Below are 18,115 nucleotides of genomic sequence, written 5' to 3' on the forward strand. Positions count from 1 at the left end.
GCTTATCCCTACACTCCCTCATAAAGGCAGCAAATCAGCTTTAAAACCCACTTGAGTTTGTTCAGTTCTGTGCTGAGAAGATGGTGCCATAACCAGAAAAATGGAGTAATGAAGCTGTAGACCTTCAGCCTCCCGGGGGCTTTACCTGCCAAAGGCAGCTGAACTTCAAATGAGCAGGCTGCTGACCCCACAATACACAGCTTTGTGGGGCATGGCTCTGTGTCACCAGCAGCATCAGCTGTCTGCCCTCCTCCTCTTGCTTCTTCCCTCTTCTGAAGCTGCCTAAGCTCTTCTCCTGTCCCTCAGGCACACTCAGGTTTCAACGGCCTGTTACAGATTGCTCCATTTCTCCACCTTGATCTGCATTTTCCATAGTCCAAGCAACGTGTGGAGATAGGGCTGGCTGGTCTGCCTTCCCATACATCACAGGACAGAGAGCTTTGCTCTTTTATCCCTCTCTTGAGCCTGATGGCTCATTTTTGGCAAAGGCATCTTCCAGAAAAGTAGTGGTTGTGGTTGTGAGGGCTTGGAGGGACGGAGAAGCCGCCACTTCCCGGGGAGTCTGTTCCAGCGGTTAGACATCCGCACTGTTAACAATCCTGCTCCTTATTTTCAGCTTGAATTTGTCTGGCTTCGGCTTCCGACCAGTGGTTCTCATTCTTTCTTTTTCCAATAGATTAAAGAGACCCTCAGCATCCAAAGCTTTCTCCCTGCGGAGGTTCTTACATCCTGTTCAAGCCACGGCCGATCGTTCCTTCAGCAAGGCTGGGCTAATGCTGCTTTTAACATTATCCCTGAGTTTTATGTGCTCCTTGGGTTGTGGGAGTTTGAGGCTTTCTCACCCAAATCCTGTGCTAGGTCCTGCAACAAGCAGAGTGGGGCAGAGCCTCTCCTCAAGGGGAACATTAGCAGAAGTCAAAATGATCTGCTCTGGGAGTGGGCACTGATGCTGTCCTCAGGAGCTCACCTGCACCCATCCTCAGGGACATGAGCTGTTTTCCATTTTGCTTGTGCACCTGCCCTGTGTGGAAGTCCTGAAGAGCTGAGAACTTAGTGAGTAGTCTCCTACAATATTTGCTGCTGTACTGGGGGAATTTGAGGTCTGCCCTGAGCACCACGGAAGATGCTCCAGAGAAGGTCTATGAATGGGGAACAACGTTCTTCCTAGACTCAAACAAGGGGGCTTCAGTTGGGCTGGGCTGCCAGGAGCCAGTGGTGTCAGCAGGGGAGGATGAGGCCAATGTCCATGGAGATGCCACAGTGAAGAGACCCCTCTGCTCTGTCCACACAGCCCTGCCTCTTTCAGGCAGGACCCTTACTTTGCTCCAGGCACCTGTGCCTATGAAAGGATTGGCCAATGCTGCCCAGTTTTAGCCTTGGTTCCTGCAGGTGCCCACCAGCAGTCCTTTGAAGCTGCTGACATCTCTGCCTGGGCACTCATTGCTCTCACCATGCTGATCCTCTTCCTTCCTGCTCTAATGGCTGAGAATGCCTCATTTCACATCTCTCTTTCCTGTGTTGCCTTATGCCTTCACATCTTTCCAGCAGCCTTTTCTGCCAGCACGTGGTCTATGGCTGAAGCATGACATGAGGGACTACCAGTCCCACACTCCACTGCCTTTCAGCTAAAGAGTGAGAAGAAGTAGGCACAGTGAGAGAGGACAGTGGGACATTAGGACAGTGGGACATTAGTTAGGGAGGGATCAGCTCTGTAGAGCAGAACAGTTGCTGCTGTGGCTGCGTTGTGCACCCTGTGTGCTTATGGGGGCTTATGACAGGCTGGCTCCCATCTGGCCATGTGGACTGAATATGTACTTGTGGTTGGGGAAAGGAAAATAGGTCATGTTTTACAGCAGGTCTGCAATAAGTCCCAGGGGGACCGTCAGGAGAGTTGTTCCCATCTCAAATAGCCTACTAATATGTGCACCCATGGTCTTGGACAGCAGCATCCTCATCCACCAGTGCCAGCAGCAACACAACCTCTGTGTTTGGGCTGAGCATCAGCTGTTTCATCCTACAGGCCAGGGTCTCCACCAGCTATGCCAGCAGCACAACCCACCAACTTCTGATGAGCATCATGTCTTCCCAGCTGTCGAGCTGCTGCACTCTTTGCTCAGTGTCTCTTTCCTCTCTCTGGTCTCTTGTTTCTTTTTCTCCATCATGGAGAAAGATCAAACAGTGACATTAAGGTAAAATTCCTGCTGTGGGAGCAGCAGCCACAGGAATCGGTGCTGGGCACTGGTGGCACTGAGGGGACAGACACTGGGAAAATGACAAATGGGTAGTGGCTCCTGTCTACCACTGTCCTTTGCTAGCTGGCCCACACTCAATGGCCTCCATCTTCTTGGGGAGTCGAGCAGACTGAGGAACAGCCAGACCTCTCTTTTGTCATCACTTCTCCCTAACAGGGTCTGGGTGATAGAGGCCACAGGAAGGGAGCAGAGCTGCCAGATTCAGAGGGCTTGGAAATTAAAAGCAACTTCATTGTTTGTTTCTGTTCTGCTGCTACCCAAAGCTCCACTGCCAAGCACCAACCCACCCTGGGAAGGGGCACAGACTCACAGAATATACTTGGTTGGAAGAGACCATCAAGATCATCTAGTCCAAATTTTGACCGAGCAGCGCAAGTTCTTACTGTCCCACCTCCTCCACAGCCCCAGAATGGCCGTGTCACCACGGTGGGCAGGTCTGCTGCTGTCACTTTTACCTCCAGGAGACGTGACCAGTGACCGTGTCCATCCTCCTAAGTACAAGCTGTTACTGCTGGTCCCAGGCAGAGTGTGTCTCTGTCCCAGTCTCTAGTGCAGGAGGAGCATTCCAGCTCTGGGTTTGCACATGTCCCACAGCTCTGGCAGGTGGGTGCCAGAGACGCTATCTGCAGCATGGCTTTGATGTGTTTGAGAGTCCAAGCATACACATTTCAGAGACTTTTTATGGTGCACTAAGAGGGAAAGGGTCCTTAACTCGCTGTGACAGCAAGCAGACTTGAGACACTTTAAATCTGTCTCAGAGCAGACTTAGAGCTCCTAGAAGGCTGAAAGCAGTGAGGGTAAAAAGAGCAGAGGATGCTGTAGTCCTCAAGACATGGTATGATCATGGCTGAAAGGACAAGGCAGTAAAGGATGCCCTACTCAGACCTGCTTTAGGTGCTCATGCCAAGGCTGGCTGGGAGATTTTTGCAGGGCACAATTTCCTTTCTGCCCTTCAGCAGGCTATGCTCCAGCTGACATCTCCTGGGAAAGCCTTTCCCTCATGCACACCTGAACCATCTGGGATGTCATCCTTCTTTCCCACAGGCAGAAGAAACATTCTGTACAGACAGCTCCTGCCCATCCTTGCCTTTCCCACCCCTTCCCCATCTGCAGGCGTCGCTCCAGCCAGCACCAGCGTTCCAGCGTGCGGGGCAGATGGAGGTGCCAGACACCCGTGCAGCAGATTTATGGTCATCAGGAACGGTTTCCATGTGTGTGTGAGCTCCATTGGACCTGGTCCCTCTCCCCACCCTGTGTCACTTCTGGGCTAGGGGCCATGCCTCTGCCTGCGTGGCACATGGCACACCGCAGCCCAACCTGGCCACCCTCTCCTTGACACCGACCCCAAAGCCAAGGGTCCCAACAAGGGGGAACAGCTACCCTTGTCAGCTCAGCCAGCTGCGTGTGCACAGCACGGTGACTCAGTGCTGGGCGTGCAGATGGGCCAGCACAGCAGTGGGACTGAATTCCCCCAGCCCCGTAGCCAGCTGGCTGGGCCTGAGGGTGAGAGAGCAAGCACTTGCAGGAAAGATCCATACGCTTCCCTGTGGATGCCAGGACTCCTCTTTGCTTATGCGGATGTTGCCCAGCCTAGCAGCTGGCCAGCCACTGGGCTAGTGGACAAAAGCTTGGGGCTGGGAGCAGGTAGGCAAGGACTTGGCCCCCTCCCATGCAGTGCAGGGGCGGAGAGGCACTGTCTGGGGAGATGGCTGGGACCTCCAGCTGCAATCAGCAGAGCCTCTGGCCAAGCCAGCTCAGCTAACAAGAGCGCTGGGGAGCGTGTATGTGCATCAGGCAGAAGCACGGCCAGAGGACCTGCTCCTGCCCCTGGCATCCAGCACAGCACCTTGCTGGAGGACTCCTTGCCTCTGTGTATTCAGAGACCAGGGGCCCAGCCAATGTCCCACTGGGAAGATGCTCGGGACAGGTGGGGCAGGCACTGTCAGTACCAAATCACCAGGCGCAGTCCAACGGTGCAACTCATACCATAGCTCTGCCTTAGGGACCCCAAGGGATGCTGGGGATGGTACTGAGCTTGTTCACAACAGGGCTTTTATGAAAGCTCGGGTAGGAAGCCAACAGATTCCTAAGGACAGCTCCAACCTGAGTCCAGGATCCTCCCTCCTCCAGGGCAGGCAGTAACTCTCCCATCAAGTTCCTCAATGCTTTTGGTTTAAGCAAAGGAGATGAAAAATCACCTGCAGCATCCAAGCATCCAACCACAGCACCATCAGGCACAGACCTTCGCACTGCTGCGATGCTTTCTCAAGGACACCATCAATCCACAGGCAATATCATATTGTCTTCTACTACCACAGCTGAGCAGGCAGCCCTGGTTGTCACTTCACCCTGTGATCCCTCTGGGCCTTTCTCATGCTGCATGTGGAACTTATGCACAGAAAGGTAATTTTAGCACCTATCTACACCAGGAGAACTCAGTAGCTCACTGTCCACAGTCTTTAGGAGGAAGTCCAAGAGAACCACAGCTGTCAGGAAACAGAAGTTTGGGTTTCAGCTTTGGATTTTCCATGTGGTTTGTGTTGTTCAAGCTCTGCCTAGGAATATGCACATTTTTCCCCGTGCATAAATGTAACCTCACAGCACTGTGCATTAAGGAAGCAGAAATGGTTACCAAGGATGGATTAAAAAAAGAGGCTAGTGCTGCATGGAAGAGCACTCAGAAAGGTCTTTAATATGCTCCTACAAATTGAAGATAAAAGCTCACACCTACCTGAGGGTCTCTCCAATGAAATAAATGTATTGCATCCCTCTGGACTATTTCAGAAAGATATTAAGGAAAGAGAGATGGAGTATGTATGCTGTGTGCCTGAAATGAGCCTAGAGCTACTAAATGCCAGAACAGCATTTGAAAGGCACTGCCCTGTGAAGGGTGAATACCAGTGCTGCTTCTGCCCTTCTTTCCTCTCCTCCAGACTCTCACACACATGTACAGGTGGATTTAGGTGCAGGTAGGCAAGCCTGACATACCAGTGAGAGACTTTATTTGAAGGGCTTCTTAAGCACAAGCCCTCACTATTATACAGCTGGCTGCTCCAATCACTCAGGAAGAAAAAGCACTCCAACCATACATGAAAAAGTTATCTCAAAAATAACAAGGCATTAAAACACTTGAGCTTAGCTGCATTAAGGTCAGCTGGAGTATTTCTGTTTCCCAGCCTGACTACATCTGTGCTAAGGCCAGGGAACCTCATGTCTTCCAGTTTCTTCAGTAAAATAAACCAAATTCCTCAGACCTGTACCTGGAAGGAGGCTTGGACAGATGGCCTCACCTTCCCCTCCAGCAGCACCCATCCCTTGCATGGGATTTTGATGGCATCACCTCTGAGGAGAGGGTAGATGGCAATTCTGGCAGTTAGGACAGGCACTCAGAGCTGCTCCTTCATGGAAGGAGGACCTGTATGGGGGCACAAAGGCTGTGTGTCCCTTGCAAGATATCCCAGCAACCACAAGATGCTTCATAGCTTGTGATCCATCTGTGTGTGGAAAGCCCAGCAGAGACATGACCATCTCACTAATTCCACTGTGAAGCTGCAGTGCCACTGGGCCACACTTCTGTCACCTGAGATCATTTCCAGGGAGCCAGGCTACATTGTCCTGACAAGCCACCACAGTGCAGAGCCAGGGACAAACCAGCTGAAACCTCTGCTTTCAAGGACTCACTGCAGCCCTGCCTGCAAGCAGGCATTCCCAGCTGCTCTTGCATTTCCTATCAAAGCAATCAGAGTTTACACATTTATTTGCAAGCCAGACTTAACCCTCAGAAAACACAGAGCAAGCCCCACCAGGCTGCTTGGGTTTGCTGCCCAACACCCATGCCCAGAGAGAAGTCATACTCCCTGCCTGCCCAACACACTGGTACCCCTCACTAGCTCACAGCATGACCCATGATGGTCACTATCACTCTGACATATATCAAGTAGTGCAGAGATTTATCTGGTCCTTCCCCTGTATGTAACAAACTTCCCCCAGCACTGCAGACCCAGGGGAGAGGCAGAAACATCATCCTATGGTGATTTAGAAGCTGAGACTCCCACAGAAGTGCCCACCAAACAGCACCCACACCACATTTTAACAGCTTTCTTATGCCATCAGCTGTAACATGCCCTAACAGAGACAGTACTCACATAAGCAAGTCCAGCAGCATTGGAGGGACAGGGAGAAGGGAATGTGTGACAGCAGCACAGTGCTCATATAGCTATAGACTACAAATTACTTGGTTTTATATGGGAAGCTCTTCAGCACAAGGATGGAAGGCTGTATTTGCAGCATTCCTGGACTGCACAGGAAACTCTCCCTGGTCCATACAGCTAAGAAAACCTCTACAAAAGGCTCATCTTCAGCTCAGCATTCCGAAACACACAGTCCCCTTTATCTGACGAGCAGAGATCTAGGCAGTGGCAGAGGAGGAGGTGTAAAGGCTGCTACGGGGAGCCTAGCTCCGGCTCTCTGAGGAGCTGCCAGCCGAGCCACGATTGATGCTGCGGCGGTGGGGCCCTTCTCTCAGCAGGCAGCTGCCTCACGGCCAGCCGGCGTGCGGAAACCTCTTTGTCCTGGCAGCTAATGAGCAGATTGTATTTCACAGCACCGCGCTCCTGCGCAGGGACAGCCAGCGGCTTTCATCTCCCTGATAGCTCCCACGGGAACGGAGCGGCCGCTGGCCTGCGGAGCAGGTCACAGTTAGGTCTCGCTGGTCTTTTTGGTGTTTGCAGCTTTTAAACTGTCAGTTTGCACCTGACCGTGGCTCTTTTACGCCACGGGAATGGAGTCAAAGGGGCTAGGGAAGCACCCACCGGAGTTGGTTCAGGAACATGATGGAATTTGTGGGATCGATGCTGAAGCATATGGAAGAGCGAGGAAACAGCCATCAGGGAGGTGGCATCTAACTTATTGGGAGACATCTTTAAAACAACAGCAAAATTCATTTTAAAGACCTCCCTTGCTGAGCTGGGAGAGCTGGCCACGGCCCACCCACTGCCCCTGTGTGCCCCAGTGGGCAGAAACTGCCCTGCACCCTTCCAGCCAAGAGCAGTATGTGGGGACTCTAAGGCAGGGGAAGATGTGGTTTGGCCAGGGCAATTGGCTCTTCAGAAGAAATTAATCAAGTGTTTGCCCCAGTCTCAAATTCATATCAGACAAAATTCAAAGCCCTCCAGGCTCTCAGCCCAGGCTCCCAGAGCTGGCAGGTACATTTGCTGGAAGGGTGCATGAGGAGCAGCCCAGGGTGCTCCAAGAGATATCTGGATTGACAGAGGCTGGGGACTGTGCTCTCCTGCTCACTGGTTTTGTCTCTGGAGCCACCCACCAGGCCATGCTGGGGAGGTCAGCACAATCCTCATGTCACCAGCACTGCCTGCATCCTCCCTCGTCACTCAGAGATGTTCTCATGAGGATTCTGTTTTCATATGCTGAGTAGGTAGAGCTGATCCAGACATGTCTCCCTCAGCCTCTGCCCTGTGGCAGCCACTTGCCAAGACCCCAGCACAACATCAATGGTGGGTTGGCTGTGGCAGGGCTGTGCACCTCTCCAACAGCCTGCTGGCACGACTGCTTGGTCAGGGATCCATAAATCCCTTCCAGGGGAGATGCGAAGTGCCCAGATGCTCTGCCAAGCTCCTCGCTTCCAGGGCAGCACAGACACTAACTCCTCCCAGGAAAAGGAAACCTGCTACTTTTAGCAGGGTTTTTCACATGGTTTCTTTATCAGCACCATGTGAGGACCTCTGTTCCCTGTGAAGCCAGGGATCTCCTTGAAATGCCCTTCACCTCAGTTTCTAGAGATGTGAAGCTGGGTGCCTGGCTCATCACTAGGGATCTGACTGCCCACTCTGTGCTGTGTATGGTGGTTCTGCCACATGCCTCCCTCCTTCTGACTCCCTGCTGGCACCCTCTGGCCATGCCAGCCTCCCTCCCACGCTACTGACCCTGGGCACCAGATGAAGTTTCAGCTGCAGAGATACATATTCCCCACCCACCTCCAACATGTTGTGTTTGACATCAACTAGCATCTCCTATTAACACTGTAAGAAACTGATCTGGAAAAATTTTCAAGCAGAGTTCAGACAGGCCAGAAGGAAAGAAGTGTCCTGCTCAGTGAGTGGGGAGAAGCCAGCACCAGCACAAATACCCCTGAGCAGACTTACCGGCAAGGGGTTGAAGTTCTGGTCCACCAGGTGGTTGTGGCCGTGGTCAAGGAAGGAGTGCCGCACCACCACATCGATGCCCTGGCTGGCCAGCAAGCCCAGTGTGTTCAGCCACCTGGGGATGGAGGGAGCAGAGTCAGGACACCATGGGGACACCACCTGTCCCCAGTGGCACAGCCATGCTCCAGCACGTGGCATTGCTCTCACGAACCCAGCCCGGTGTCTGCTCCCAGCACCTGAACTGCAGGTTCAAATGGTTCTATGAGCTGGCTATTTACCAGCTCCTACTATCCTTGCTGTGGCAAACCTGCATGCCTCTCCTCCCACCTCAGCCACTTCTGCCCCAGCTGTGCCCAGTTTGCATATCCTAACACCCTGCATGCAACCTAGCAGGGCAGCACTGTGCCCAAAGCCTGGGGAGATCAGACCTTTGCACTGACCTATCTCCTCACACTCCCCAAGCAAAGTTTTCAAGCCCCATGGCCTGCCACGGCCCTCCTACCCTGGATATGCCTCTGTGCTTCTCCACAAGGCATGAGGGAGAGCCATCTGTTGTGATCACGCCTAGCTCTGCAGATCTGAACTGGGACTTTGCAGCAGAATGGCTGTGCCATGGGGCTGTGCCAGTAGACAAGCTCCAGGAGCCAGCAATGGCTGTGGCTTCAAAGCAGAGAAAAGGTTTCTACAGCAGAGCCCTGCCAAGTGCTTCCCTGGGCAGGTGCCCCAGAGCCAAGACATGCAAGAGCCTGTGGCTACAGCCAGAAGCAAAAAGCCTTAGGCTCTCAGAACTGGCGTGCTCAGATCACACCTCCCCTCCATGCCCTGTGGGCACACCATAGGTTCCAGTGTGTGATTTCATGTGGTTCCCACCTCATTCTGCTTCTCTGGCGGTGCCAGAGTCTGGGTCACCCACAGGAAAGCAGCGCTGGGGAGGGGCAATAGGAATGCTACGGAGAAAATAACGGTGCCCGGACTGCTGGGCAGTACTGAGGAGGTACAGGTGGGGTCTCTGGGCACAGAGCAGCCCTCTTCCAGCTGCAGAGGCTTGGCAGCACCTAAGCCGGCAAAGCCCACGGGGATGGCTGTGACCTGGTGCTGGTGAGCTGGCATAACTCACAGGAACCCGGCCGCATAGGAATCGGAGAGGTTGTTCATGCCTCCGGACGAGGTCGCACCAACGCCTTCCAGCCAGATCTTCTTCCCTGGTGTGTATGTGTTCACTACCTGTGCCAGAGATGAAAGCAACCAAAATGACTTTCACAAACCTACAAGTGAAAGCCAAGGCAAACATCTCCTGCACTGTGCCTTGAGAAGTCTTACAGAGCCCTTTAGCTATGGTGCTGCTGGGCAGTCAGTGTCTGTCTGACCCTGACAGAGTCTCCAGGTGTCTTCAGCACAGCTGGATGGCTGAAGACTATTCCTCACTCTCTCCTCACTGCTGCTTGTCCTCCTACCTATCTTCTGGTGCTGTTTCAAATGTTCTCTCCCAAACATGCTCTCATGCTCCCAAGTCCAGACCCTGCTTTTTCCCTATGGTCTCGCCATGCATCCATCCTGCAGGCCACCTTACCATGTCACCTCAGCTTTCCGTGTCCCCATGTAAGGTGGCTGCCAAGCACAGTCAACACCCAAGCCCCAATGATTCTAAGGTATGGAAGCACTGAGACACTTACTGGATACACATAGAGGAATGCTGGGCACCCAAGAAGAAAGCAGTGGATGCTCCCAGGTGTGGGAAGAACCAACCACAGGGCTGAGCACCCAAGTGCCACCCAAGTGGTCATGCAGGTCATGCTGTCCCACCCCTTACAAAGCTCCAGATGGCAGCACAAACACCTGTGAGATGCCAGGTGGGACAGCAGGGCTTGGATGGCCAGAGCTGACCTCTCCCAGCATGAGCAACCTCCAGCACCACAAAACGCTCTGTCCTCTCTCATGCAATCCCACTTCTCCAGGCCAGGCAACTAGCTCCCACGACCAGATGTCTGCAAACCCAGCGGCCCAAGGAGCGCTCCACACAGCCTGATGGATCCTGCCCCATTAGTGAGGAGCACTGGAATGTGCTGGATGGACTGGGATCCCTCAAAGATGTTAAATACGCCAGCTCTGGTCTGCCTCCCACTCACAGCCTGTGAGAGCCGACATCCCTGACTGAAGCCCCAGAGGTGTTGGCATCCTGCCTGTAATTATCTAAGCCCGCCACCTTCCCCCCGTCGGAGAGGAAGCAATAAAACAGGGAAGTGGACAAGCCCAGCTGCTCTAATCAGCCCCAACAGGATGCATGGACTCAAAGCCAAGCTGGAGGCTATTAGCACCCAGCGCTGTGCTTTTGCTCAGCCACACTGGCATTCCTGGAACAGTCCTTCCCAGGCCCTGCTCTGTGCAGACCAAATCCTGCCCTGTGGTTCCCCAAACCCTCACAGAGGGCAGCTCCTTGCTGCCTCTGGTTTGGGGATGGATGGGGGTCCTGCTCCCTTCCCAGCAGGTTCCCAACCTGCAGCAGAGGTGGGATGTGCTGCCAGATTTGGTGAGGTATTGTACTTCCAGCAGGAGCAGAGTTGGCTGGTGCCTCTTGATTGCCCTGGCACTGAATTCACTGGCCACCCCACCATGCCTCCCCACAGCAGGAGGATCATCTGCATGCATGGAAGATTCCCAGTTTGTGCCAGAGGACTAAGCAAGTGGCTTCCCTCCTCCAGTTGTCCTGTGAAGACCCTTGCATCCCCTTTTGTGGGGCCTCTTTGAGTTGTTTACTCATCCTATGGTTTCTTCCCACAGGAATTACAACAGTAAGACATTGTAGTGACTGGTTTAGTATAAAAACCTAGGCAAGACAGATGGACATCTCCTACAGTCCTTAAAGCCTTCCCTGCTTCTTAGGTGTTCCTTATTTCTTTCAGGGCTGACAGCTGAGCGTGCTGGTCACAGCCCTGGCCCCAGTATCAGCCAAAGTGGGGGAACTCTGTGGAGCTCCCATACCCTACCCAGTTGCTAGAGATGAGAGCTGGGTCCCCCAGCCAGTGGGTAGAGGAGGGCTTGCTGCAGGCTAAGCTAGCCAGGCAGAGCCAGGGGCTCTGACACTGCATGCCAGCAACAGCTGGGTTTTATAACACAATCAAAACATGATCACCAGGAGGAGAAATAAAAACCACAAACAGTTGTTCATAATGATCTTGATTCTCCACTAGTGAAAATCACCCTGGAAATGCAACTGTCACAACTTGGCAAGCAACATTTTTAGGTGCTGTAAGTGGGGCAAGATATTGCAGAAGGAGCCCAGTCCTAAGCAGCCACAGCACCAGCTGTGCTCAGGATGGTTTGGTGCTACATGGCTGTTTCAGACAACACTCACATTGCATGCTGCTCCCTCCAGGAACAGTCAGATGGGTGACTCAAGCCAGTTGGCTGCTTCAGAAAGGCTGCCCCAGCCCAGGAATTCAGCCCACATCCCAGCACACCTGTGTAGTCCACGCCATGCTGCAGCCCACGGCCTCCCCAAACCACCACACATCCCACCCTGGGGCCAGGCATGGTGCTGCCTGGTCGTTCCTCCCATTCTCTGCATAAAGCCTGGGAGCACAGCCACCCTCAGCAGCCACCCTCCATCCCTGCCCAGTGCTGGCTCCCCTGGGAGCGCAGTGGTTCTGAGGCCAGAGCCCCGGGCACAAGCTGTGCCAAGGTCGGGCAGCCTGGGCACGGTGCCCTCGCTCCTTGCAGACCCTCTGCACTCACGCACTTTCTGGATTTTCCTGATCTGGTCAGACAGAGTGTCTAGCAGGCGTGTTTTCAGGAAGTCTGTCACTTTGGCCACTCTTCCATCAATGTAGTAACTGGAAAGAGAATAAGACAAGAACCAGACAGCTGATCACGGCTTTACCCTGACCCACATCCTCCTGTCCCACTGCTGCCCCATACCAAGAAGCTTCCTCTTTCACTCTGGAGTGTCCCTGCTTACACGCTGCCCTCCCCTGGCCACATCTGTGTCTGGCAAGATGATTCCAGCCTCTGAAACAGGGCATGAAGTGGATGCACCCTGAGCACCGAGCATGCAGAAACCATGGGAAGTTTTGCACTTCCTTAACTATTATTGGTGACATGCTGGAAGTAGAACACCACAGGCTGGGATAAAACCACCAACTAGAAAGGCTTTGCAGCAACCCTCTGCACTGATCTCATGGAAACCCCACAGACAGACTCTCTGACATGATGCCGTGACAGCAGCATCTGGGAGAGAGACCTGGGAGAGAGACCAGGGAGAGAGATCCTGGGAGATCTTCTGCTCTTCCAACTTGCCCCCTCTGTACCCTTGTCTTAGGGACACACTGTTTTCAAAATGCAGGTAAGCTACTGGAAAGATAGCTCATATGGGATGGCAAAATCTAATGGTTGACAAAAAAGGGTCCCTTAGCCTTAGACAGGAGGTCACTACACAGACACCATGGAAGGGAAGGGTTTCAAGCAGCAAATATCCTCTGAGATACATTGGGAATTGCTGCATTAATGACCCAGGAGGTGATGGGACAGGCTGCTCAAGCTCCTAGGTGCTGGAATAACTATATCACTCTGCCCAGCTTGTGGGCAGGGTCTCCTCCATTCAGTGGTTGGTCTGGAGGGGCAACTGTATAGAACAACTTCTGGTCTGAGCAACAGAATTGCTGGTGGATATCCTGCTGCAATAACAACTCTCCAGGCTAAGTCTGGATGGTGTTTCTGAGACAAGGATTAGCAGCTGTGAGGTACATGGGCTGAGGGTCTGCGCACCAGGGTGAATCCTGCTCCCAGCACCTCTGCACCACTTGCAGAGTGCTTGATCTGCCAGCAAAATCCACAGCTGAATCCCCCACTCAAGAAAAGCTGTGGCCATTAGCTGCAGGGGAAGTCCTGCTCTCGCAGAAATCCCTTCTGCCCTGGGAATGCCAGAGAGTGTTTCCCGTACAGAGGGCTGATTCCTGCTCTCCATGTGCTTGCTTATATAAAACACATCTATAGTGCAGCTTTTCTTGATGTGAATCATCTGTCTCCAAGTGTGGGAGGAAGGCTCTGAAATGCCTCAATACCATCTCCTGGCTTTAGGACATAAGGTGACGCAGTCTGTCCCAGAGTGAAAATACCCTGTGGCTAGAGGTAACTCCAACTGGTTCCTCCTGAGGAAATGTCTGGGGCTGTCATCTCTGCCTCCATGCAAGGAGCAGTGGCAGTTCTTGCACATCTCCCAGAGGCTCCCCCCAGCCAAGCAGGGATACCAGGATGTTTGCTGCAGCACGCATTGGCATACCTCTGGGACAGCCACTTGGTTAATAAACAGGTTTTGCAAGAGAAACTTCCTGAACCTCCTCCTCCCAAATGTGCAGCACGCATCAACCACTCAACACAGCAAGCCCTGGTGCATGCTGGAGCTGTGCTGGGGGTACAAATGTGCACAGGACTTACAGCAGCTCTGGCTGTGGCTGTCAGGGCTCAGCTATTGGCTTCCATCTCTCACTGGAGGCACGTCCACTCAGCATCCACCCATTACAGACATTCTTCTCCTTCTCTACAGACTCCAGTGCAGCCATGGGAGCTGTGATACATAATAAGCTGAAGAACTGGGGTCTGTAGAAAGGTAGACTCACCTTTCCAGGGCTGCAGCTTTAGTGGCCACAGTGGCTGGAAAGCAGGAGCATCCTCAAAGGATGCCATGGGCTTACTCAGCCTCAGTCAGAGCACTCGGCACACATGCAACACACACACATACAAGTGCCCAGAAAGGATTTTTATGCCTAACTGCTCCAAGACATTAGCCCAATAAGAGAATAGAGGTGTTTGGAGCTGTGCAGGTCTGCAGTGAAAGGGGAACACCACCAGCACTGACTGTCTCTAAACAGAAATGCATTACAGGCTCAACTTGTAAATGCATGAAACAAGAAGAACCTTCTTTGTCAACCTTGTCCCCAGCACTCGGTCCCAGCTGTGTCCCCAGGAAAGCATGGGAATCATGCCAGTCACCCCCAAATTCCACTCCAACATTGTACAACTTGGGGAAGGAAGCAAGAGGCATTTCTTTATGTCCTCACTGGGAAGTGCTAGGGGCAGAGATTATCTCCAGGAAGGACTTAAGGAGTTTTCAAATCATTCTGATCGCTTGTACACTATCAAACTGCTGGCTGATGGGAGGAGAGCAGATCTGTGAGCAGCAGGCAGTGGTGGGGTTTACAGAGATTACTTTTAAAGGCAAAATTACAAAGCAATGGACTCTGGGGATGGCAGATGTTTGGATTTTAGCAAAGCACTTAAGAAGTGAACTGAAACGATTTCTTCAGACTGCCATGGACCAAAACCCCATCACCTGGGCCAAAACCTGGGTGAGAGGCCATAAAAACAAGGTTGTGTTGATTTGGAAAAGATGGAGTTAGAGAGACCCCAATCTGTGTATGGCCTCTTCAATACAGCAGGCTTTCTGCAGGGTTCAGCTTGTCTCTGTGAGTCAGTGTGATCCCAGAGCTCAGAATAAACCCCTCAGAGAACAAAAGCAGCCTTGCACCTCATCCTCATCCCATACAAGCACAAGGTGTGCTTTTGACCCACAGCTCCACTGCCAAGGGAGTATCTCTCCAGCAGCAGCTTCAGAGGAGGCTCTATCCTCCCAGGAGGTAGCCAAAGAAAGCAGTGCTGTGTTGAGCACAGTCAAGACCCTGCAGGGAAGAGAAATGCCCCAGCCTCATTTTTTGCCACCTTCATTAACAGGACCAGAGAAACAGAGACAGGTAGAGAGAGGAAGTGCAAAAATAAACCCGTTTCAGTATCACAAAATCTTGCTGCTAGCATCTCCCCAGGGAAAGCAAGAAGGGGAGTACATCAGCTTTGGGTATTTGAGCATGAGAACAATTGCAATTTTCCCTAAGATGGGCAAAGATTTCTTGCAGATCTGCTTTGGACATTCTTGGACACCAACAGGTACTTCTCAGCTTCCCCAGACCAAGAAAGAGGGAAAATGGCACCAGCTGCACAAGGCTTGCAAGGAAGAGCGAGACGCTGGTCTGTGCTGGTAGCAGGCTACTCAGGAGCGAGTGAGCTGTTTCCAGCTGTAGGCTTCATCATTAGCCTTTTGAGAACTTTAACCATTGGTAAAGGCAGCATAGAAACCAACAAAATGCAAACAACTGACAGCCCTTTAAAGCAGAAGTGCTCATTAGGCGTGGATTATTCCCAGGAGCAAAGGCTGCAGCTTTGCTGATATTTGCAATGACTCAGTGCACTTGACTTAAAACAAAAAAAAAAACAACACCAAAAAAATCCTGAGCAGTCACAACTCTCCAACCTCTACAAAAGCCAGCAACAGCTGCAGAGAGCTGACATCCTCCAGGCAGCAGGATGGTGCTTGGGCAGCTGGGTCAAACCAGCCCCAGGGGCTGTTGCGTCCACATCCTCCTCTCTCAGTGCCAAAAGGGTCTGAGTGCCAAAGGAGGCAAAAGGACAGGCCCTCTCAAATGCAGGTAGAGGTCTCTGGCAGCCACAGTTCTGCAGAGGTAGAGGACATGTAGCTCACAGACAAGCTATTTGTCTCCCAGCACAAGCTGGCAGATCTTTCAGTGGGCTCTGGCTATGACACAGCACCAGAGTTGGGCCAAAGATACCAGCATGGCCACTATGGCCATGAACCATGCCATTTCTTGTCATACAGGAGAGAATAGATATGGGCAATTTCATACAGATCTGACTCATTGTGTTCTACAGTTTGATGCCATTACCTCTGCAGACAGACAGTCTGCAGGAACATGAGAAGAACCAGCCAAGGAAAAGAGTAATCTAGCAACTAAATCCTAGACAAGAAAAGAGTCTCAGGGGAAAGGCCATGTACTTTGGGTGCCCTGTTATGCTATACAAAGATGAGACCAGTTCTCTCCCTTCCACTTACATTACCCCATTTCTAAACCCCCCATTTGAACATGCCTTAAAACCCCAGGATGGGATCAGTGGGAGGACTCTGGAGATAGCCAAACTAGAGCACGGCACAGGGGAAGGACTCAGCCAAAGCCTGGGCAGCATTTTGTGCCTGTGTCAGGAAATGCACCACCCCAATTCCTGACCCCCATCCCTAGCTGGAACTGTAGTATCAGACTCAAGACACAGGGACAAGAGTTGGGAACAGTACCGAAGCAGGGCTGAGCACAGCTGACTGTCAGAATGTCCTTGTTCTTGGGCAGGGTGCAAGGCTAGGATGCACACAGGTGCCCAGTGCCTCCCAGCAAGGGATGGTTCCAGGCAGCAGGGCACTGGGTGAACTTGATGCCAGCTACACATCTCTATCCTGTCACCTTCAGGTCTTGTGCTGCCCTGAAAATGGTTTTCTGGAGACATCCACAATTTGCTGCATGGGACCATAAGCACTGTCCCATGTTTAATGAAGGTAGTGCACTGGCTCCTGGGCAGCTGGTTTCATTTACCTCCTCTTTCATTTTAAAGAGAAACCTTTGCCCCTATTATCTGACCTCTTCTTCTGTTGCAGTTAATTACATTAAAGCCCACTTCCCAAAGCTCAGGAATTTCCGGATCTACTTTGTTGTCTGCTGCTACAGGGAGAGTCTGCTAGGAATTAGGGGACCTGCCTGCCGGGGATGCTGAGCAGGGCAGATCCCTGCTGTCAGCATGACACCCTACCACCGTGAAACTGAGACACCTCTGCCAGCAGAAGTGGTCCCAGTCCCTGAGCATCTTCCTGAGACTGCAGGACAAGACACAGGGCAGCCCCAGTGCTCCTCCTGGAGAGGAAAGGTGGGATGTGACCTGCTCCCCCAGACCTGTGGGCACAAGAGAGAGATGCTGCCTACCTCTAGTCAACTAATAGAGTGATTGGCCATTGGAAGGGGCTGCCCAGGGAGGTGGTGAAGTCACCATCACTGGAGGTGTTAAAGAAGAGAGTGGATGAGGCACTTGGTGCCATGGTTTAGTTGATTAGATGGTATTGGCTGATAGGTTGGACTTGATGATCTTGAAGGTCTTTTCCAACCTGGTCCGGTCCATCCCATCCCATCCCATCCCATCCCATCCCATCCCATCCCATCCCATCCCATCCCATCCCTATTCTAATAAATGTGCTAAGAAAGAAGAATGCCTGTGGGCTGCTCTATGCCCCCTAAAGGCACAACCCAGACCCATGCCTTTCTCTGCCTCCAGACAAGGTGCTTCTATCTGTCCCACTCGAGATAGCCATCTCAGCACCATGCCATCTCCTCATCCACACCATGACACTGCCTGGACCCATGCAGTTGGTCGAGATTGTGGTACTGCACCCTCCTTCAAGCAGTGCAGAGGATGGCAAGCCAGTGGGCAAAGCCATGCTCTGGCCAGATGGAAACGAGCCAATGATTCCTTTATAGTATCACAGCAGTACAGAATCATATTGGTTGGATAAGACTTTTAAGATCATCAAGTCTGACTATCAACTCAGCACTGCCAAGTCATCACTAAACCATATCCCTAGGCACCACATCTACACATCTTTTAAATCCCTCCAGGGATGGTGACTCCATGACTGCCCTGGGCAGCCTATTCTAAGGCTTCACAACCCTTTTGGGGAAGAAATTTTTCCTCATGTCCAACCTAAACCTTCCCTAGCAGTGCTTGAAGCAGCTTCCTCTTGCCTTACCACTTATTACTTGGAAGAACAGACTGACCCCAACCACTCTACAACCTTCTGTCAGGTAGTTGTAAAGAGTAATAAAG

General features: G+C 52.2%; 1 protein-coding gene across 1 annotated transcript in view; it reads right to left on the reverse strand.

The window, feature by feature from the left end:
* Positions 1-18,115, reverse strand: part of HPSE2 (heparanase 2 (inactive)) — a 119,304-nt gene that overhangs the window by 6,416 nt on the left and 94,773 nt on the right. The window contains exons 7-9 of the mRNA XM_054163844.1: positions 12,150-12,243; positions 9,531-9,637; positions 8,414-8,528 (exon numbers count right to left, since the gene is read on the reverse strand). Of these exons, the coding sequence (XP_054019819.1) occupies positions 8,414-8,528; positions 9,531-9,637; positions 12,150-12,243 (316 nt within the window). The remainder of the gene's footprint in view (positions 1-8,413; positions 8,529-9,530; positions 9,638-12,149; positions 12,244-18,115) is intronic.

Source organism: Dryobates pubescens, chromosome 8 (genome assembly GCF_014839835.1).
Source record: "Dryobates pubescens isolate bDryPub1 chromosome 8, bDryPub1.pri, whole genome shotgun sequence".
Classification (NCBI taxonomy): domain Eukaryota; kingdom Metazoa; phylum Chordata; class Aves; order Piciformes; family Picidae; genus Dryobates; species Dryobates pubescens.